This window comes from Panthera uncia (genome assembly GCF_023721935.1).
Source record: "Panthera uncia isolate 11264 chromosome B3 unlocalized genomic scaffold, Puncia_PCG_1.0 HiC_scaffold_1, whole genome shotgun sequence".
NCBI lineage: Eukaryota > Metazoa > Chordata > Mammalia > Carnivora > Felidae > Panthera > Panthera uncia.
The window spans coordinates 92,565,531-92,588,213 of record NW_026057582.1 but is presented as its reverse complement, the minus strand read 5'-3'; the positions used below and the strand labels follow the sequence as shown (position 1 = coordinate 92,588,213).

General features: G+C 36.8%; 1 protein-coding gene across 3 annotated transcripts in view; it reads left to right on the top strand.

Moving 5' to 3' along the window:
* The window catches only part of DMXL2 (Dmx like 2), a 152,411-nt gene extending 132,088 nt beyond the window's left edge, over positions 1-20,323 (top strand). For all 3 annotated transcript variants that reach the window (XM_049613614.1, XM_049613613.1, XM_049613616.1), the window contains 16 exons: positions 2,238-2,416; positions 4,630-4,760; positions 5,319-5,404; positions 5,806-6,007; positions 6,839-6,956; positions 10,394-10,456; positions 11,254-11,340; positions 11,423-11,544; positions 12,675-12,813; positions 13,475-13,535; positions 13,669-13,796; positions 14,301-14,378; positions 16,022-16,113; positions 16,769-16,821; positions 18,018-18,235; positions 18,908-20,323. In XM_049613614.1, the coding sequence (XP_049469571.1) occupies positions 2,238-2,416; positions 4,630-4,760; positions 5,319-5,404; positions 5,806-6,007; positions 6,839-6,956; positions 10,394-10,456; positions 11,254-11,340; positions 11,423-11,544; positions 12,675-12,813; positions 13,475-13,535; positions 13,669-13,796; positions 14,301-14,378; positions 16,022-16,113; positions 16,769-16,821; positions 18,018-18,235; positions 18,908-19,117 (1,967 nt within the window). In that variant the 3' untranslated portion in view covers positions 19,118-20,323. The remainder of the gene's footprint in view (positions 1-2,237; positions 2,417-4,629; positions 4,761-5,318; positions 5,405-5,805; positions 6,008-6,838; positions 6,957-10,393; positions 10,457-11,253; positions 11,341-11,422; positions 11,545-12,674; positions 12,814-13,474; positions 13,536-13,668; positions 13,797-14,300; positions 14,379-16,021; positions 16,114-16,768; positions 16,822-18,017; positions 18,236-18,907) is intronic.
* The last annotated feature ends 2,360 nt before the right edge of the window (positions 20,324-22,683 follow it).

The window sequence follows — 22,683 nt, the reverse complement described above, 5'->3', positions numbered from 1 at the left end:
TTTCTGATGAGAGCATGTGAGCAGAGTCCTAGAGAAGTCAGGGATCATACCACGCAGATATCTGGGGTCAGAGTCTTTCAGGCTCTGTAATTTCAAGCAATTACAGATGGTGAAGGGAGTACCAAGGTCATGAGGCATGAGGTAGGACTGAGTTTGGCCTTTTCCAGGAACTACAGAGGAGGCCAGAATGGCTGTTTTAGCTGGGGAAGTTTGGATGGAGATAGGGTAAGACAACCAGCTGGGAGCAAGGTCATTTAGGATGGTGAAAACTTCAGTAGTTATTATAAAGAAGGATAGGAAACTATTGGCAAGAGTAGCCTAATCTGATTTAGGTTTTTCAGCTCTAGCTGCTATGTGGAGAATAGACTATAGAACAAGAATAAAAGAAGGGGGCTATTGTAATGGTCCACTTAAAAGATAATTGTGGGTTACCATCAAGAATGAATGGATAAACAAAATGTGGTATATATATATATGTATATATATATGTATATATATATACATATATATACACATACATACACATATACATACATACAGTGGAGTGTTAATCATTAAAAAGGAACAAAGTACTGATACATGCCATACCAGCATAAAGCTCAAAACTATGCTAAGTGAAAGAAGCCAGACACACAAGGTCATGTATTTTATTATTCCATTATATGAAATATCCAGAATAGGTAAACCCATAGAGACAGAAAGCAGATTGGTTGTCCAAGGGCTAGAGGGAGGGAAGAGTATGGAGTAACTATTTAATGACTCTAGAGTTTACATTTGGGAATGAAATGGGATGAGAATGCTCTGGAACTAGATAGAGATGGTGGTGACATAACATTGTGAATGTACTAAATGACACTGAATTGTACACTTAAAAATCTTTATTTTTATGTAGATTTTACTAAAAAGATAAATGTGGTTTAGCTGAGAGTGGTAGTTGTAGGGCGAAAAGTGGTTATATTCTGGGTATAATATGATATTGCTGATGGATTTGTTCATGAATTGTGTGTGGGATATGATGGAAGAGGGAACAAGATAGAATTATCATTTCCTGTGACGAGTTTTAAGAGAGGAGCTGTTGACTTCTACTTTCTGGCCTTCCTCTAGTTAGTTCCTGAATCCTTTTGTTGTTACTTTTATGTGTTCCTCATATCTAACTCTTCTCAGTCTTTACTACCCACTGTACTCGTTCGCTCTTCTTACATCATCATCTTCCATCTTCTCTGTCATTGACCGAGCAAACAGTACCTCACCCTGTGACTAACTTAAGTGTTTGTGAGGATCACCATAGGATAAGCTCCCAGCTTCACATCCACGGCCTAGTCCCAGCCCAGCTCTGCACTCTTCTTGTTATTCCCCTCCTCAGTCAACTGAAGTTGACTCCTTGTCATCCGGGGGAAAAAAGAAAGCAAGATTGCAAGCTGCCAAATAAAATGTATGTGTTTATTTGGGATCTTAGGGATTGCAATCTGGGAGACACCGAGTCAACCAAAATCAAAAGCATGCTCTGGAGAGACAAAGGAGGCTAGAGTTTTTAAGGAGGAAAGAGGGAATTTACAGAAGTTGTTTTGAAGGAAATGTGATTGGTGCTGGTATAGCTACAGTTACATTCATCTATATGTGATTGGTTGCTAGGGCTGGTGTTAGGTGGAAAGTCCATTCATGCCCATTCTAAATGCAGCAGATGCCTTGGCTTTTAGTGGGGTTCAGCAACAATTACAGAGAATGTGAGACAGGAGACGTGCATAAGCCCCACTTCCTCAATGTCCTCTTGGGTTCATTTTAAATAACCCTCTTAGCAGTGTTTACTCCATTATATTCCTCTGTTATCATCGTCATTCACCTAAACCTCTAGTTACTGGTTTCTCTTGTCCCTTCCTTTTTTTCACGTGGAGTTTCTCCCTTCTTTTTTAAAGGCATGCTTTATATCCTACAGCTTCAGTGAATCTTTCTTAAACAGCATGGCCAGAAATAATTACTCAAGCACTAATGAACATGTCATGTATTTAATGCATTGTAAATAGAATTACTTTAATCTTTGTTCTGAATAGCACACATTCTGCTTCATGGCAAGATATTCTTTTATGCTCTATCCTCATGTGTGTCTCTGCCATGGTTCATGGAAAACTAATTCAGGTACAAGTAATTTAGTCTAAACTAAAACGTGGCAGGAGTATGTTGAAAGGAAAGTTAACTTAACTCTATGATAAATGCTGTTTTTTCCCTCTATCTTTATTCAGCACCTCCTGTTCCTTCTGAAGACATAGATAAACATCGTAGAAGATTTAACATGCGAATGCTCGTCCCTGGACGACCTGTAAAAGATGCTACCCCCCCACCAGTGCCTGCAGAGAGACCATCTTACAAAGAAAAATTTATTCCTCCTGAACTTAGTATGTGGGATTATTTTGTTGCCAAGGTAAGGGGTTTAAGGAATATAAGCTTTTATGTGGGTTTTTTTTTTTTTTTTTTTTTTATTCTTATGTGTGCATCACATAGGAATGGTGAAGCAGCCTCTGGGTGGAACAAGTATAGTTTAGATATTTAATTTCTCAAGTCCAGAAACTGAATATTCATTCAGGGATGATAAGATCATGATGGTCAGATACTTGATATGGATGGGACAAATGAAAATTGTATGGGATTTGGGTCTAAACCAGAAGTCAGTTTTATTAACATATAATCAGCATCCTTGTTTTCTAGTGACTGGAATACTTGTGTCTGCCATCTAGTTCCCTTTGTCTACTTATCAGTATTTCCCTTGGTCACCATGGAATTAGAGCAAGAGGAGATAGACGGATATTTGGGGGTTTCATCAGGCCAGAGTTCAGCCCCATGACATGTCTCTCTTTCTCCAAAGCAGATAGAACTCTGGGTATCAGAATACTCCTAGAGACTAGATCCATTGTAGTTGCATTTCATACCATGTTCAGTACATGCTACTAGTACTTTCTTTCAGCGCTTTGCTTTTTCAGACTAATCACCTTCCTTCTATTAATGTTGCCCTCTTTACACATGCTAATGCTGTGGTCACCTTGCTGTATGTCCACATAGGAAATATATCTTTCGTCATGCCACCTTCCATTTAAAAATTTTATTAGATCTCAGAGTTCTTGAGGTATTGATCCCACTTTTAAAAAGTCTTTCAAGGTGAGTTCTGAAGATTTGCTTTTGTTATCGTAACCAGTTATTTTTCCTTTCCTCCCACTTTTGTTATCTTTGTCATAGATTAATTTCTTATACATATACTACTTTTGGACTGTGTATTTCCATTGATCAATATCTAGGCTGCACTTCTTTTAATTACTTGTTTTAATATCCACTACAAATGATATCTTTCACCTTAAAAAGATTTCTCAGCTAATCTTGTCTATTTTTTCTTCCCTATGAACTTTGGAATCATCATAAAGCCTCAAAAAAGGAAAAGAAATACCCAGGGGAATTTTTATGGCAATTAACTTAAAACTTATAAATTAATTTTAAAGAATTATAGTTTTTACATGTCTGAGTCTCCTTATATAGCTTTTAGAAGGATTTGTGCTTTCCTTCACTATAGCTGTCTGTTTTCATAAGGTTTTTCCTTTGATATTTTATGTTTTTCAGTGTGTCTTTTCTTTCAACTTGTCTAACTAGTTCTCTTGATATATAAGAAAAGGCTTGTTTTCTAATATTTCTGTGATATACTTTTTCTTAAGTATTTATTTGAGAGAGAGAGAGAGAGCCAGAGGGGAAGGGGGAGAGGGAGGGAGAATCCCAAGAAGGCTCCACGCTGTCAGCAGAGCCCCACACTGGGCTCAGTGTCACAAACATGAAATGACCTGAGCCAAAGTCAGGAGTCAGATGCTCAACCAGCTGAGCCACCCAGGCACCCCTCTGGGACATATGTTTTACTATTTCTTTTAATTTACTTTTTGTTGAAGTATAGTTGACATACAGTGTTTCAGGTGTACAAACAGTGATTCATCAATTCTATACATTACTCTGTACTAACCACAATGAGTGTATCTCTCAGCTGTCACCATGCAACATTATTGCAGTATTATTGACCCTATTCCCTATGCTGTATTTATCATCCCTGTGAACTATTTATTTTATAACTGGAACTTTGTACCTCTTAATCCTTTTTGCCTCTTTTGCCCATCTCCCTCTGCTCTGGAAACCACTAGTTCTCTGTATGATTTTGTTCCTGTTTTTTTGTTTATTTGTTTTGTTTTTTAGATTCTACATATAAGTGAATCATATGGTATTTGTTTTCTCTGACTCACTTCACTCAGCATAATACCCTCTAGGTCATCCATATTGTCACAGATGGCGAGATCTCATTCTTTTTAATGGCTGAGTAATACTTCTCTGTGCATGTGCCACATCTTTATAGATTATCAATGGACACTTAATTTGCTTCCATAACTTGGCTATTATAATTAATGCTCTAGAAGTATTTATATTGTATCTAGGTATTGAGTTTTTTTATTGAATCTGAGAGTTTTGACTAGTTTTCTTGACTTTTGTAGGCCTAGTATCATTTGTGAAAGGAAGTTTTTATTTAGACACCACTTAAAAATGTTCATTATTAAGTTAGGACAAAAACAACCTGATTATATATTTAAAAAATAACTTTATCTTTTATTGCAGCCATTTCTCCCTTTGTCTGATAGTGGTGTTATATATGATTCTGATGAAAGCATTCATAGTGATGAAGAAGAAGATGATGCTTTTTTTTCAGATACACAAATACAGGAGCACCAAGATCCAAATTCCTATAGGTAACTTTCCTCTCTCTCTCTCTCTCTCTCTCTCTCTCTCTCTCTCTCTCTCTTTTGTAAAAAAAAAAATCCTGACGTTAGGAATTTTAAGTAATACTATCATGAATTTATTATACAAGAGCTGACTTACATTTTCAGGTTAGTAATTCTGTATCTTTGAGGTTAAATTTCTAGAGAGTAGAGTATTTCTTTCACATCTAGTGTCTAAGAATAGCTTACATGTAGAGTGGAAACACAAACATTTTCAGTTAGAAAAAATATGTAATTTATTGATGTGACATTAGAACTTGGTATATGTTCATTGATATGCTATTAGATTGCGTGTGACTATAAATCTTTTTCCATTAGGTGGTTTTCAGATATTATAAGTGTATTCTATTGTACATTGTTAACATATTTTTTATTATCAGGGATGACAAAGGTTTAAGTTGTTAGAAAAGAACAACTTTTTTTCTGGATTGGAGATTGGGCTAAACAGTTGACAGGAATCATTACTATGCTTCTCTCATGATGTTATTTTCAGTGAAGGAGAACTTTTTGTTTGTTTCCCTTGAACAGCTGGGCTCTTCTGCATTTGACAATGGTTAAGCTAGTACTTCACAACGTCAAGAATTTCTTTCCCATTGCTGGATTGGAATTCTCTGGTAGGTAATTAATGTTCTTAAATATATTAGCATCAAGTTTCTCTTCATAGAAATCTACATAAAAGAGTGTTTGGTACTAAAAATTGGAGATTTGATGAGATCTTGTGTACTTTAGGCTCCAGTCTATGGTTTTAATTCATAGCAAGAACCACTGTTTACCCAGAGGGTTGAAAGAAAAAGCAGGAAATCAGACTGGAGAAGCTAGACATTTTCTTGCTCAATTTAGAGAGCTGGACTTCTGTTTTGCTAAAGCACTAAGAATCCAAATAGTATTAGATCAACATTTTCAGGTTTATTTGTATTTTCAGAGGTTTTGGCTCCAAAAATTTCAGATTTTTTAAATATGTGGATGATGATCAACATTTTTATGAAAACAAGTTGGCATTTCTGTCCTCTTTTAGAATTGCCTGTAACATCACCATTAGGTATTGCTGTCATTAAAAACTTGGAGAACTGGGAACAGATATTGCAAGAGAAAATGGATCAGTTTGAAGGTCCACCACCTAACTATATCAACACTTACCCAACTGACCTTTCAGTAGGAGCCGGACCAGCTATTCTTCGAAATAAAGCAATGCTAGAACCTGAAAATACTCCATTCAAGTAAGGATGCTTATAATGCCCATGAAAACGTAGCCTGGTTTAACTTTTCTGGAAGGTAGTTTGGCAAAATATGCTTATTTTATGTTTTTGTAAAAACATTCATAACTTTGAACCTACAGTTCTATTTCCAGCAGTATATGTGAAGGAAAACATTAGAATAATCTGGATAGAAAACATTTTTCCCAGGATGACCAATAATTGAATAGATGTATTACTTTTGTAATCAAGAAAAAGCATTTATTATATTTTTGCCATTTTAAGAATTCATACAGAAATATTTTGGGATAATAATCTACATATACAAACAAGGTGCTACTTACATTTTGGCAATAATTTAATAGTAAATATATTAAGGTTTTTTATTGATGTTTTGGTCTTCTACCTGCCCTCCTGTCTGTCCTTTGGATAAGCAGCAAACTTTTTGTGAGGCACCTGTCCTGTGATTAAGAGTATCACTGATAAACTTGAAAAAACAGGCTTTTTAGCTTTGGGGGGGTTGTTAAAAATGAACTCTGACTTTATATTCATTGGTGATGTTATGTAACCAACAGAACCAACCTACAATATAATTTAAAAAGAGAATAATAGCTTCTTTTGACTCTCAGCTCAACCTGTTCATTCAGAGAACCATGTAATTAGAGAATTAATTGCTAGATAAAGGAGTATTTTTAGAAGAACTAAAAATTAAAAGAAAAAAATTATAAAACTTTGCTGAACTTAATGATGTATCTTCTTTGCAATAGATAATGGAGGTTTTTTTTTTAAAGTTTCTGCAGATATGAAGCACATTTTCTACAGAGCTAAATAAGATGTATTCCTTTTTTTTAATAGGTCCCGGGATTCTTCTGCACTTCCAGTCAAAAGACTCTGGCATTTCCTTGTGAAACAAGAAGTCCTTCAAGAGACATTTATTAGATATATCTTCACTAAGAAAAGAAAACAGAGTGAGGTATTTTGGGGAAAAAAACCACTTTGTTTTGTAATTTTTGTTTAGTTTTAACTTTTTTAATGATTTACTTTTTGGTTGCAACCTAATTATCTTTCATACATTATGGGTAATAGTTTACCTGACTACAGTGAATTTCTTCTATAAGATAAAATCTTAGACTTTTCATTTTATAACAATGAGACAACATAGGTCCCTTGGTAAATCACGCATAACCAAGTGAAAGTTGGTACTTCTTTGCAAGGCTTTCCGTTGGGCTTTTACAAATAATAAATACTGTGATGGATTATTTGGGTGATTTAATATATAAATGAGTGTACTCTCTGTTATGATTCTTTGAATATCATTTAACAGGAAATCTAACATAGCCCTTTAAAAGTATTTTGTTTATTTAGCATTTAGAAATGAACAGGATAAACTTTGGAAACAAATTCAAGATAATTTTTGTGAAAGAGTATAAACTACAGAAATATGAATATGTGATGAAGGAAGTTTGCTTTTACAAAGTGATGCAAAAGTTTGGCACTGCACAGTGATTTTTAAGCTGATTGTGAATTAGTAATTTAATGTCATACAGGGTTCAAGAAGAATCAGGAATTTGGGAGACTGGTACTTTAGAACTTAAAAATATCTCTTATAAAAGAGGAGGGTACAGATCTGTTACATGAGCATATCAGTCCTTGTGGCTACTTCATGAGATAATGGGCAGCGTAGAGAGTGTACAGAGTAGAGTGTCAGATTAGATTAAAGATTTGGCAAACAAAATCTATGAGAAAAAAAACAATGAATTATATTTCACTTAGAAAATTGAAAACTGAGAGGGACAGTTCATATGGCTCTGTTTTCCAAGGTAAAATAGAGAACCACATCTCCATTTGTTAGGGTTTGTTAGGGAAATCACAGATTTCATTCTCTTTCATTTAGTTGACTGTTGACAGTATTTCCTGTAGTGATGCTTCATCCAAATTTCATAAACTAAGAAATAGATTTAACATAAAAGATACCTGCTCAATTAGGACTCTGTTATTCACAGAAAGCCAGTATATTAAGGGATCAGTTTTTTGAATGTTTAGTTCTTCTAATTATTAAATGTAATGATTCCTTGAAAATGGAATATGTTTAATTATTCAGAAGGTTTGTAGCATGGTTTGGTTGGATTGTCAGAGCTTCAAGAGTTGTGGTGTCTAGGTTGCTTGAACCCTTAGTCTTGTCTTCAGGATCTACTCTCTTAGGTTTCCTTCTTCTGTAACTAAGCCTCTCCCTCCTTCTGCCCCTTAGTCTCTCCTTTATATCCCTCAGTCTCTGTGTGGTTGGTATCAGCAGCCCCATATACTGTGTGTTCTCTTCAGATTTTCTACAAGCAGAGGGTCTCCATGAACAGCGAGGTGAAATTTCTTAAAATGCTCTGTAAGCATTGGTTGGCTCCAAGGATGGGAAGTACATGGTAGGAGTTTGGTTGGGAGGAAGAATTTTTATCATGTACCCTCTTGTACCTTTTGGATTTCAAATTATTGAGTGGAATTACTATCTTGTTCAGTGCTGTCCAATAGAACTTTCTGTGATAATGGAAATCTATATCTTTTGTATACAATAGTTATTAGGCACATACAGTTACTGAACACTTGAAATGTACCTAGTACGGGCGCCTGGGTGGCTCAGTTGGTTAGGCATCCAACTCTTGATTTTGGCTCAGGTCATGATCTCACAGTTTGTGCATTCGAGCCCTGTGTTGGGGTCTACACTGACAGCATAGAGCCTTCTTGGGATTCTCTCTCTCTCTCCCTCTCTGTCTTGCTCTCCTCTCCGTGCGTGCTCTCTCTCTCTTTCTCTCTCAAAAGAGGTAAATACACTTAAAAAAAAAAAGTAGCTAGTGTGACTTAATTTTGTTTAAATGGTCACATATGGTTAATGGCTACTGTTTTGAATAGCACAGATGTACTGAAAATTTGTTTTCAGTAAGGAAAAAATTGAAAAAAAGTGTTAAAGCTGTTAAGACAAAATAAAAACTGGTCACTAAGCTCAGAAATATGGAACATTTGTCAAAATTATCCATTCAGTAAGAGTAGATTATCTTTTTAAATTATTAAGTAGGATTGTAGTACTCATAAATTTGGTAAATTCAGTGAATTGATTAATTAGTCAAATTGAAAAACATCCTAAAAATTCTAAAATGTTGGCTCATTTTAAAAAATTACTTAGAAAATTCTCCTGAGAAATGCTGAAATTTTAGGTATATTCATAAGAAGATATTTTTACTCATTGAATATGTTAAAGAAGAATATTCCACAAGACAGTTTTTGTGAAATCAGTAAATGTTGCAAAGTCCGCTATTTATGATTAAAGGCAAACAGGTTGTTCAGCAGTTTGGCTTTTGTTGAGTGGGCCTTGCACACAGTTACCTTTCTGTCATTGTTCCTCTGTAGCATCCCTAGGCAGTCGCTGAAGGCGTGCACAGAGAATTTGGCCCTTTTGGTTGAAAGTGAAGCAATCAGGGGCGCCTGGGTGGCGCAGTCGGTTAAGCGTCCGACTTCAGCCAGGTCACGATCTCGCGGTCCGTGAGTTCGAGCCCCGCGTCAGGCTCTGGGCTGATGGCTCGGAGCCTGGAGCCTGTTTCTGATTCTGTGTCTCCCTCTCTCTCTGCCCCTCCCCCATTCATGCTCTGTCTCTCTCTGTCCCAAAAATAAATAAAAAACGTTGAAAAAAAAAAAAATTAAAAAAAAAAAAAGAAAGTGAAGCAATCACTTCAAGAGATATTAGGAGGGGTGTATTGCTATGATCAAACCTTCAGAGGTTTCCAAAGAAGAGCAGAACTATTATTCTGACTGTAGCCATCCTTGATGACCCTGTCATCAACCAGGAGTAAGCTCTTTGTGTGATTTCTTTCCTGTGCGCCATTTTATCAAACATCTATTTACTTGTAAGGAGAAAATATCATTTATAGTGAACAGTTGATGTGAATTTCAGTCCCTAACTACCCCTTCATGGATATATTTCTTATGAGTAAGAGTGAAATAATTATCAGTACTTTGAATCTGTGTTCAGAAATAGTGTTAATTTGTATTTGAAATAAACCTCTGTAGACTAGGAATCTGTGCAGTGCATTTTCTCATACAAGCAGGTTTTATTTTTTAGACACTGCAGTTTAAATTAGAGCTTTAAGTTATATAACTGGCATACAAATAACTAATTTTTATTTTGAGACAGCTTTTATGTATGTAATAGGCACATTAATTTTGCCTGTTTTGCTTTGTATTGTGTTCATCTGATGACATCACATTTTACTTAGTTTTTCTTTCTTGATTCTGTGCTTTTAAAAGGGAAGTTTACAAATTACCATCTTTAAATTATGGAGTGACCATTTCAGTTTGAAATTTTTCATTCTCTTTATAATTTCATTTCATGCACGTGTTTTGTGTTTGTGACGGTGTGGTGTTACTTAGTCTGTAGAAGAACGTGTGGAACAGGTCAGACAAAACTGCGTAGCAGAGGATTGCCACAGCAAGGTAGTGTTCCACGCTCTTGTATTTTTAGCTCATTCTTAAAGTTCGAGGAGCTAACCTTCATCTCTAATACTAACCCGTTGGCTAGCCAGCTAATCGAAATACTCATTGCTCCCATACACCTCAGTGGTGTAGGTTAGGAAACACTCCACCATGTCTGACTTGCTCTTCCTAAACATTGGTTCTTCTCTTTCCTTCTTCCTGTTCCATCTTCACTTCTGTCCCCTTTTCCAGCCTGTTCTTAAACACGTGGTTATCTTATCTTTCCTCCTTGATCCTGCATCTTCTTTCCTTCTGTCACCTTTGACCCTAAGCCAGTGCACCTTCCTCTCATCAGTCTCCTTCATCCCTTTCTAACTGTTCTTCCCAACTTTTCCTTCTTCCTGTCTTATTACTCTCTTTTAAAATGTTTAATTTCTTACATGACTTGTCTTACTGTCTTTTTCTTCCACCCTGTGCCTCTTACTGCATACACATTTTTACTGCAGTGTCCGCACACTTTTGGAAGAGATGCACGCGGCACGTTGCTGTTACAAATACTAATAAAAACTTACTAGTTACCTTTCATGACAGTCAGTATCCTGTCATCATAATGGAAATCTTTATAGTCAGGATGATTATAGGGCATCAGAATTTAAGCTAATTCCAAAGTTAATTCTCAACATACTAAAATTACTGGTACCTTTTTTCTTGCTTCTGCTGCTGCTACACTTTCTTCTTATTCTTCTTTTAATTCTGTGGAATGTGTGTGTGTCTCTCATGGAGCTACACAACAACTAACTGCCGGTAACGTTTTGTAGGTTGAAGCTGATCTGGGCTATCCAGGTGGAAAGGCGAAAATCATTCATAAGGAGTCAGATATGATCATGGCATTTTCCATTAATAAGGTAAAAGCTTTAGTCATTGTAAAGATTGTGCCATTATTTTAGTGAAGTCGCTTCAATTATTGACTCTGCCTTTGCTTTATAGGCAAACTGTAACGAAATTGTCTTGGCTTCAACACACGATGTACAAGAACTTGATGTTACTTCTCTGCTGGCCTGTCAGTCGTATATATGGATTGGAGAAGAATATGACAGAGAATCCAAAAGGTTAGTCTGCCTTGTGTAGTCCATTTTAAATGTAGTATTCTTAAAAAAGAACCCATTAAATGGTTATGCAGATTTGAATTATCTTGAAAAGTATATATATCTCTTTATTTGGGTAGGAAACCAATATAATTGGTTTAGGTGCCAATGAAAGGCTCTTCTTAAATCAGTGAACAAATTACTCATACTTCTGCCATTCCGCACGGAACTATTCATAGTGTTTGACTCAGAATAATCCCCAACACCAAAGCCTAATGCCAATAACTACAACATTGACATTTAACCCTAACAAAGAAATGTCAGGAATTACACAGTATTCAGCGAATTCAGTTGGTTTGGATAATTAAAACAAAAAGCAGAATATACCAATATGTTAATAAGACTGATTGATAGGTCACATTTAGTGGTAAATTTCATCATTCCTTCTTGATTATCACCTTACAGGCATACCTTTTTTACAGATGAAGATGTAGACAAGTTCATTTTTCAGTAACGCTGTGGATACTGCACCAAGAGTGTTTTGCAACACTTTCCTATTTTGGGGTTTCTCCTCCACATTTGCCCTCCCTCTTGCTTTTCTCCACACTCTTGGACATTTTATGTGCTTGGGAATGGTGCCATCATCACCTCTCTCCTTGTTCTGTAGGGTTTTCTGTTTTCTTAGGATATAATATTACTAGGTCTCAGTATCATACTGTCAGAGTTGATGTAACCATGTAATATGATATAGTCCATCGTAAAAATTACTGTAACATTTTTATGTGATGATTACCAGTACTTGAAGAAACGTTTAAACTCAGATTTCTTTAAAATGTATGAGTTTGATACATGGGATATCTATATTTGAAGAGACCTTATAATCTTTTTCTATACATGATAAAAAGAATATTTGTGTTAAGTTCTTCAAAGCAAACATTTGTTCCATCTTGTGTGCAGTAAAATATTTTGTCTCAAGGGGAAAAGTTAACAGATACTAAAATTGCCTCTGATTAGGAATTATATCTAAGTTTTCCTTATGGATATTTATTCATTTTTTTAAAAGTAAAGACTGTCCTGTGGATACATAAGAAGCTGTGTAATTGGAATGTGTGTTAAGAGAACACTTCGTAGTAACACACACATGTTGTTCACAGTTCAGATGATATTGATTACCGTGGTTCCACTACAACTCTTTACCAGCCCAGTGCCACGTCCTATTCAGCAAGTCAGGTGCACCCACCTTCCTCTCTGCCGTGGCTGGGCAGTGGGCAGACGAGCACGGGAGCTAGTGTGGTATGTTACTTACGATTCAGTGTGGTTTCTGGGTGTGGACTCACTCCAGAATAAGTGAAAGTCACTCTGACTCAGGAATGATCCTCAAGATGAGGGCAATGACTAGTTAGCACCCCATAACTAATAATGTTAGTTAGCTAACATACTGTGACTTTCTGTCAGGAGCATGCTGTTCCTCACAACAACCCTAGGTGGTAGGTGACAGTATTATCTCCCATTGTATAGATGGGCAAACTGAGAGGTGCAAAGTGGTAAAGCAGAGACAAAGAGGAGTTGTGTCTACTCTATTTGAAAAATGCATCTATAACATTGTTGTTAGTCACTGTGGTTGAAGGGATCCCATTCTCGTGTTCTATTCTGACGAGTCTGGAGAGACTCCTGATTGTCCTCAGGGAGAGCACTTGGAGGAGAGTTCCCTTTATTCTAGATGAAGCTGCTTGGTACCCACATGGTCCATATGGGCCAGGGCTGTGCCAGTACGTGACTGCTGCTGCAGCCTTCAGACAGGTATCATGTGTTCAGTGGTTCAGAACACCCACAACAGGGAATATGTTAGTAATATTCCAGTTGTAAGAGAATAAAGGCTATGAGAATTAGAGTTGGCCTTCCCCTCTCTTCTGCAATGCACTAAATGAATTTGGTTTTTTATCTTCTTTTAAAGCTTATGAAAAGGAATCTCCATAACGTTAAGAGAATGACGTCCCACCCAGTCCATCAGTACTGTAAGTATTTTATTTATGATCCAAAGGATTATAAATGGCCTCTGTCATTTTGAAGTTCATTTATAGAATGGAAAATATTGGAACTCTTTAGCTTTTTCATTTTTTATTTTCTGCCTTTCCTTTTGTGTTTTAGATCTTACAGGTGCTCAGGATGGCAGTGTACGAATGTTTGAATGGACACGACCTCAGCAACTTGTCTGTTTCCGCCAAGCTGGCAATGCAAGAGTTACCAGATTATATTTTAATTCACAAGGCAACAAGGTTGGTTTGGGGGTGGGGTGGGGGTTACTGCTCACTTCATCTGAAAAAGATATTTATGAGGAGATGTTTAGTAAAACTACATCTAAAAACCAATTCAGTGACCCTGGATTTAAGCTAGGCAGATGGTTTATTGGTGTCTGTTTATATGCCCCCTTGGCTCCCAGTAAAGCACAGATCTTCAGTTTTTTTTATGGATCAATCATCTACCTAAAGATATTAAATACTCTGTGAAGGTAAAGAACTCTATTTCTGTTGAGTGTGTTGGTGGTACCTAGTAAAAGCACCTGAAATCTTCCTGTTTCTTACTAAAGAAAAACAAAAAAATAGGTATGGAAGAGCACTTAAAAGGTTTCAGGGTATTTTTAGTGCTTAGCTTTCCTGGGACCTACACTATAGAAATAGGGCAGGCAGAATGTTAAGTGAGATTTCAGTGACTCTCAATCAATGATTTTGCCTTCGATATGGTTATAAGAAGCTTGTTTAATATTTGTGCCATTCTTACAGTGTGGTGTTGCAGATGGAGAGGGCTTTCTGAGTATCTGGCAAGTAAACCAAACTGCATCAAATCCTAAACCTTACATGGTAAGTATCACTCAGCATTCCCAGAGCACGTCCAGAAGCTGCTTATTTATCAAGTGTCTGTTTAAGACACTAAATCTCATTGGAGATTCACTCATTGGATCTGTTGAAAAAGGGACACCTCTGCCCAGCAGCACAGCACCCATTATTTGCCCTAGTTTTAGACCGAAATGACTAAAAAGCAAAAAAGCTTCCTTTTCAGAACTTGAAGGATGACCACTGTATTTGAAAATGTTGAGAGGCTTCCCTAGAAGTGTTTCTACTTTTTTGAAAACTCTTAACTTCTTGATAGATTTTTTAAAAAAAATTTTAAGTGTTTATTTTTGAGAGAGAGAGAGAGAGAGCGAGCACAAGTGGAAAAGCGGCAGAGAGCGGGAGATGCAGGATCAAGGCTCTGGGCTGTCAGCACAGAGCCCAACGCAGGGCTCGAACCCACGAACCGTGAGATCATGACCTGAGCCAAAGTTGGACACCCCACCGACTGAGCCACCCAGGCACCCCCTTTCTTGATATATTTTTAATATAGTACCTAAAGTGAATCACTACCCAATTCTGACAGGTTTTATGTATTCTAGTTTGCTCCAGAATTTTTCTTACTACATTATAAATTAACCAATCCCAATGGGCCACTTCACTCATTAATCCAAATCATATTAAAACATTTGATGATGTAGATAAGCCTGTCTTCACTTGGTGGGGGCTCAGTTGGGGTAGGAAGGCTGGAGGGTAATGCTATCCTGCACAGAACTTCTTCTGCACAACTTCATATATGTGAATTTTCTTTTCTAGACTATATATGTGTGTTCTTAATTATGTATATGAGACAAGATATTTCTCTTAAATTAGTGCCCTGTAGACTGTCATAAAGTTCTTACAGAAACGAAAGTGTTCTTGAATCTGTCCTCTTACCTTCACTCACATCTAGATCATGATCATTCCAAACAGAAGAATGTTTTTTAAAATACCTGGACACCCTCCTGAGTCTTCACCTCCAGATTTCTATTCATTCACCTGATCCAACAAGAAAAGTCATGCCTTGGCTCAGTAAATGGTTTCCCACATACTAGAACATCCTTAAGAGTGGTTTTGGGCAGCCTTAAGGCTATAGATTATTTGCAGGACATTTGACCTTGTTTTTATTACTGCTAAAATCTTCACAGGGAAGGGAAGATGAGGGCAGGGAGCACAGAGGTGGTAAGGAAGATGGATGCTTGCATTTAAGTTATGAAGTTAATTTGACTTGAGTTCCTCACAGTGTAGTGTAAGACTAGATGGGCAGGTGGGAGTGTCCCTCTTTGGGCTATTGTTGTTTATTATGATTTATATTATGTAAAGTTTATTAAATGTATTTGAGATCATTAGCAAAAATTGTTAAATGGCTTGGTTAAGTTCATCCTATTACTTTGTTAGATAATCTATAAAAACAACCTTTACTTGCATATTATTACCAACTCTTCCAGTTTTAAAGTATCACTGGGTATTAGTTAAGAATACGCCAATAATAGCTAATCTGCTTATCACTTTATTCTAGATTTTTAAAACCTGTTCTTTGCGCATGCATATACTGGTAGCAGAACTATGTGTTTGTGCTGTACCAGATTTTACTGGATTTTTAGGTAACATCATTTGCACTTTATTTTTCATAGAATTGGCAGTGCCACAGTAAAGCCACAAGCGACTTTGCATTTATTACCTCTTCAAGTCTAGTTGCCACATCTGGACAGTCCAATGATAACAGGTAGGTTGACAGAAGCATAAATAATCACATTTTTAAGCAGAAAGGTATTCTTGCTGCCAAGTATGGATTTTTTTACTTAGGAGTTTTTGCACCTCTGGATAAAAAAACTTGGTTACATAATTCTTAGTAGTTTTCCTTACCAAAAAGAGAAAAACAATGTAGGTTATCAACAAGTATATGTAATTATGTTAAAGTTTTGTTTTTTTTTTTTTGCGCTATTAATTGTCAGCTTCTTGAGACACTGTAGCCACCATACTCTGTACTTTTTTTGACCTGACATCATGTTCATTGGTGATACTTCCATGAGTAAACACCTCATTTCCCTGTGGTGGTTACCCCTGGGGGTACAGCAGCATCCCCTCTCCTCAGGAAATCATGTCTCCATTTCCCTGGAGTGGTAATGGAAAAGAGATGGGCTTGAGGGATGAGATGGCAGAGACAGGTGGGGCCTTGTGAGACACAACTGTGTGGTTTGAACAGGATAAACTCTTACAAGAGCTACATCCCCAGCTTTTATCCTGATCCTACTTGAGAATCATTGCTTTATAAATCCGAGTGAACAAAAAAGATAGTAAGATACAATACGTAAAAATATTTGACTTGAAGACAATAACAAAAAACACCTCAAAAATTATTATTGTTTTCTCTCTATAAGAAATGTATGCCTCTGGGACACATTGGTATCACCTGGAAACAGCCTCATTCATGGTAAGTGAGTTAAGATCTATGATTTTTAATACCCTACGAAGGAATGCTTTCCTGGTTTTATTCTAGCCAGTGAGTGTTTATTCAAGGATGTAAATGAGTGGCTATCTTGCTGAAGTAAAGATCCAACTAGCATAGAATAGCGTTCTTTTTTTTTACATTTCAAAATATGAAGATTGGTTCTGCTAACGAGGCTTTTTAAGAATTAGTTGCAAAGTATTTGAGCTCAATAGAAAGGAGATATGCTAAAGAATTACCTAATAATAAAGAACAAGAAATATGAACAGTGCTATTTAAATATTCCTTTGGGGTGCCTGGGTGGTTCAGTCAATTAAGCATCCAACTCTTGATTTCAGCTCAGGTCATGACCTCAGGGTCATAAGATGGAGCCCTGCATTGGGCTTCATGCTGAGTGTGGAGCCTGCTTGGGACTCTGTCTCTCCCTCTTTCTCTCTGCCCTTTCCTCACTCTCTTTCAAGATAAATAAGCATTTAAAAAGTTTTTTTAATACTATTTCTTTTAAGGCAGTTTTTCCAATTGGAAAAGATAGAAGGCTCCATGCTCCAATACAGTTGGGTTAAACAAAGCTAGATGGATTCTTTTACAGAAAGATTTCTCAGTCTTGTATTATACATACTGATACACATTCTGAAAATATAGTTATTTCTCAGTTTTGATTGCAATTTTTTTCTGTGAATAATTAATAGCTCTTAAAGATTTCCCCCATATTGGTAGAAAGCTTTAGTTATATTAAAATGCAGAGAATGCTGGGAAAGGTAACCCTTTCCCTATAGCTGGTCATTTTCACACTGCTGTAGTTGAGTCTGTTACTTACCATACAAGCTGTATGGGCAGGAACTAGGATAGTGTAAATACTCATTGTGGTGGGGATTAATGTGGTGGCTGAGTGTGTCATTGGGAAGCTTGGTCTCTGCACTTTGGCTGCTATAGGCTTCTTACAAGGCAGCATAGCTTAGTGTGGGCTTAAGGTTTAAGCTTCCTGCAGGTGTTTTCATATTGAGATTATGGGTAAGGATGTTTTTTCTGTCATTGCTTGGAATCTTTTTTTTTAATACTTGGATCATGATTACACAAATTGAAATTAAAAATTGGTAATTTCTGTATTATTTAAATGTGCATTCAAACATTACCAGAATTGCAAGATTATTTGGGAAAGACTCGGTATTTTTCTTCTTCAGGTTTCACATGCCATGATCACGGTGCCACTGTACTTCAGTACGCGCCCAAACAGCAGCTCCTCATCTCCGGTGGTCGGAAAGGCTATGTCTGCATTTTTGACATCAGGCAAAGACAGCTACTTCACACGTTCCAGGCGCATGACTCCGCTATTAAGGCTCTGGCCCTGGCTCCCTGTGAGGAGTATTTCACTACAGGCTCAGCAGAAGGGAACATAAAGGTGAGTCAGTATAAAAAGTTGGAACATGCTAAGTGTTATCTGTATCTGCTGTGAAGACTGGGGAAAAAATGACCCCACTGCACTCTTTGAAATGTGGGCGTAAAGTAAGGCTTTGTGAGATAGTGAAGGCCTCTTGACACCCTTCCTTCCTTAGTACTATGTGGTTCTTTCTAGCTTAAGAAGCTTTAGAAAACTCTGTTTTGAATTAAGTAAGAGTTGTTAGTACATAGAATTTTTTGTAACATTATTTTGGCTCCTCAGGACCTCCTGTCTCCCCTCTTCTGCCTCCTAGTACCTTACTCTGTTGTGTATAGTTGGGGTGAGGTTTCTGGAAAAGGGAGATGGTAAGGTTCTACTTATAATGCCTCAGGGCTTCCCTTGATATTAGCAATGTATCTAATTCGCTTAAATATTTAATTGAATTAGAGATGGAGGTATGTGTGGTTAATATGAAACTATAAGAGAATGTGAAGAAGAGACAGTGAAATGTAAGAATAGTAAATGAATAACGTGAATGGCATCAATCAGGTAAGCCTTTAGGAAGGTGGGGTGGGGGGTGGGTACTGGGAAGTTGGGCCAGTTCAGGGCAACAGAAATGAAGGCCATGTTTCTGCTTTTGGTCTCTGTTTTTTAAAGACTTACACTTTGTGTTTTCACTTTCTTCTCAACTAGGTTTGGAGATTGACAGGCCATGGCCTGATTCATTCATTCAAAAATGAGCATGCGAAGCAGTCCATATTCAGAAACCTTGGGGCTGGGGTCATGCAGATTGACATCATCCCTGGCAACCGGATCTTCTCCTGTGGGGCAGATGGCACGCTCAAAACGAGGGTTTTGCCCAATGCTTTTAACATCCCTAACAGAATTCTTGACATTCTATAGACTTAAAGATTGGGGCTTTATTTTTATAAACACTTCAGTTAAAAAATACTCTAGTAATTAATAGGCATTTCTGCTTTCCAAGCAGCTGTTAACACCTTGAAAACAATACAGAGAATCTCTGTAGAATTGGGAACTGATCAAGCTGAGTGTTGCCCATACAGGTTGGTAGAATGACTGTGCATGGACCTTGTCATCATGCTGACATACTTAAAAACAAAAACAAAACCTAGTGTTGTACGAGGGGTAGCTATTCTTTACAGCATTTAGCAAACCTGATTCAGAAAACATCTGAGGTTAGAAGTTAGCATATTAGTAATTTATAACAACAGGAAGGACCTTCATACCAAATTGAGGAAAGAAATGTTGCTGATTCAGGTTTTCCTTTCTTGTCTTCCCACTGATGGAAGCATGCCTGCAGCTCCTGCGTTGAATGAAGGATAGTCACAAGGTGTTAGAAAGTCTAGATCACCAGAAACACTTTCTGAGCTGTGGAGCAGTGTGCAGTGACTAGTTCTCTGCTGGGAGAGGTCATTTCCATTCTTTACTGCTGATTATTTTTCCTGTTAGTGTTCATACTGAGCTAGTACTGTAACTTGCAAATGAGTGCAAATTTAAATGCAATGTTTTCCTCACAATTTGCACACTCACATTTTTTGGACTGCTCGTTTTTCTATTTAAATATTTGCCTTCATGTTAGGAATGTAATACTTGTGACCATGACATATTTGTAGTTGACCTAACATACCAGTTTAGTACTTTTTCTTTCAGGGTTAAACCCCCACAACATTTAAGGCTATGTTGAAACTACACCAATAGAGCATTTCATATCATAATTTGAATGAATGTTAGGCTTTTTGTGGCCAGTTAATAGTTGATGAGATTGGTGATATTATTTATTACCACAGCCTATTGTATAAACTATGCAGAGTTAAATATTATTTGCTTATAAATTATTAGCCAGTGTCCTATTTTGATGTACCTCCTTGGTTATGACCAAAAAATGTTCTTGAGATACTGAAACCAATGTCTGTGTGTTTAAATGTTTACCAGCAAATTGTCTCATCATGTTAATGAGAATGTTAAATGCCTGTGTGGTAAATAGTAAAATTTAATGGCATAAAAGCACCTTTCTCTGAAGGCGATGTGATGTTCAGGCTGTGAAATACATATGTAAAAGAAAAATAAATGTTATTTGTTAGAGTTTTACCTTAGTTTGGTCTGGAATTCTTTAATATTTTTAACTACTTGAGATCATTTTAAATTTGATCAAATATTTCAATAGAGTTTGTAAGCTACTAGGCAGTTCATTTATGCACAGATATTTACTGAGTACGTTCTAGATCAGAAGCCATTCTAGGAAATGGGACACACCGATGAGCCAGACAGACGGCACTCAGCAATGGCATGTAGTGGGGTAAGAACTAACTTCACTGTACCTTCTCTCGTTTATTGAATTACATGCGGAGTTTGGTGAGGACACTGGTGAAGGAGCCAAGTCAGGAGCAGTGCTGTGTGGAGAAGGTGGATGTCTGAGTACACAGAAACGCAAATTGGGCAGAAACCGCACATCTATACATACGCTTCCCACAATTTAGTACCCAGTAACCTGAGCATGTTGCATCCCCTCCATTTTTGTCTGTTCTAACATAGGACCAGCTGATTCAGTCAGTCTGAACTGAGATTCAGACTTCTCAGTGGCTGCCACTATTTGCTGGAAAGACTAACCTTTCTCTACTGAATTGTCAAAGGTTAGTTGACTGCATTTTGTAGACCCACTTCTGGACTCTGTCCTACTGATCTATTTGTCTCTTCTTTTGCCAGTACCATACTGTCTTGATTAACTTTATAGTAAATCTTGAAGCATTTTCTGCACCTACTGATTTATCTGTGATTTTTCTTCTTTAGCCTATTGATAGGGTAGATTACATTAATTGATTTTTGAATATTGAACCGGTTTTACAAAACTAGAGTTCATCTCAGTCATGGTTTCTAATTCTTTATATGTGTTTCTGTATCCAGAAACGCATATAAAGAGAGTGAAGATAAACAAATGGAAAGCTAGTCTGTGCTCATGGATTGGAAGGACAAATATTATTAAAATCCTCATACTGCTCAAAGCAATCTACAGATTCAGTGCAATTCTTATCAAAATACCAACAGTATTTTTCATAGAACTAGAAGAAATAATTATAAAATTTGTTTGGAACCACACACACACACGCACACCCAAATAGCTAAAGAAGTCTTGGAAAAGAAGAGCAAAGCTGGAGGTATCATAATTCCAGATTTCAAGATATACCAGAGAGCTGTAGCAAACCAGTGTGGTACTGACACACAAAAAAAGATGCATAGACTGATGGAACAGAATAGAGAGCACAGAAATAAATCCATGAGTATTTGGTTAAGTAACCTATGACAAAGGCGATAACAATATGCAACACAAAGATAGATAGTCTCTTCAACAAATGTGTTGGGAAACAAAAGCAAAAATAAACTGGGACCTCATCAAAATAAAAAGCTGCTGTACAGAAAAGGAAATGATCAACAAAAAAAGGGAACCTACTGAATGAGAAGATATTTGCAAATGACATATCTAATAAAGGGTTTGTATCCAAATATACGAAGACCTTCTACAACTCAACACCCAAAAAACAAATAATTAAAAAATGGGCAGAGACAAGAACAGACATTTCTCCAGATATGTAGATGGCCAACAGACACATGAAAAGATGCTCAACATCACTAATTGTCAAGGAAATACAAATCAAAAGTGCAATGAGATATCACCTCACACCTATCAGAATGGATAAAATTGAAAACACAAGAAACAAATGTTGACAAGGATTTGGAAAAAAAGGAACCCTCATACACCATTGTTAGGAATGCAAACTGGTACAGCTTCTGTGGAAAACACAATGGATGTTCCATGAAAATTAAAAACAGAATGACCATAAGACCCAGTAATTCCACTCCTGGGTATTTACCCAAAGAATACAAAAATGCTAATTCAAAAGGGTATATGCACCCCTATGTTATTGTAGCATTATTTATAACCAAATTACAGAAAGCAACACAGGTGTCCATCAAGAGCTGAATGGGCAAAGAAGATTGGTACACACACACACACTGGAATATTAGTCACAAAAAAAATGAAACCTTTCCATTTCCAATAACATGGATGAATCTAGAGGGTATTATGCTAAGTGAAATAAGTCACAGAAAGACAGTAAATACCCTAAGATTTTATTTGTATGTGGAATTTAACAAAACAAATGATCCAAAAAAAGGAGGACAAGATCTTCTCCCACCTAGGTTCTTTAATATATAGAGTTGGCAGTTACCAGAGGGGAGGTGGGGGAGAGGATAGGTGAAATAGATGAAGGGGATTAAAAGTACACTTATCTTGAGCACTGAGTAATGTATACAATTTTGAATCACTATATTATATACCTGAAATATAACACTATGTTCATTATACTGGCATTAAAATTTTTAAAGAAAAAATTCAGCCAAATCAACTGCACAGAGGGAAGTTTTTCCAAAACCTTTTTCAGGAATAAAGTACT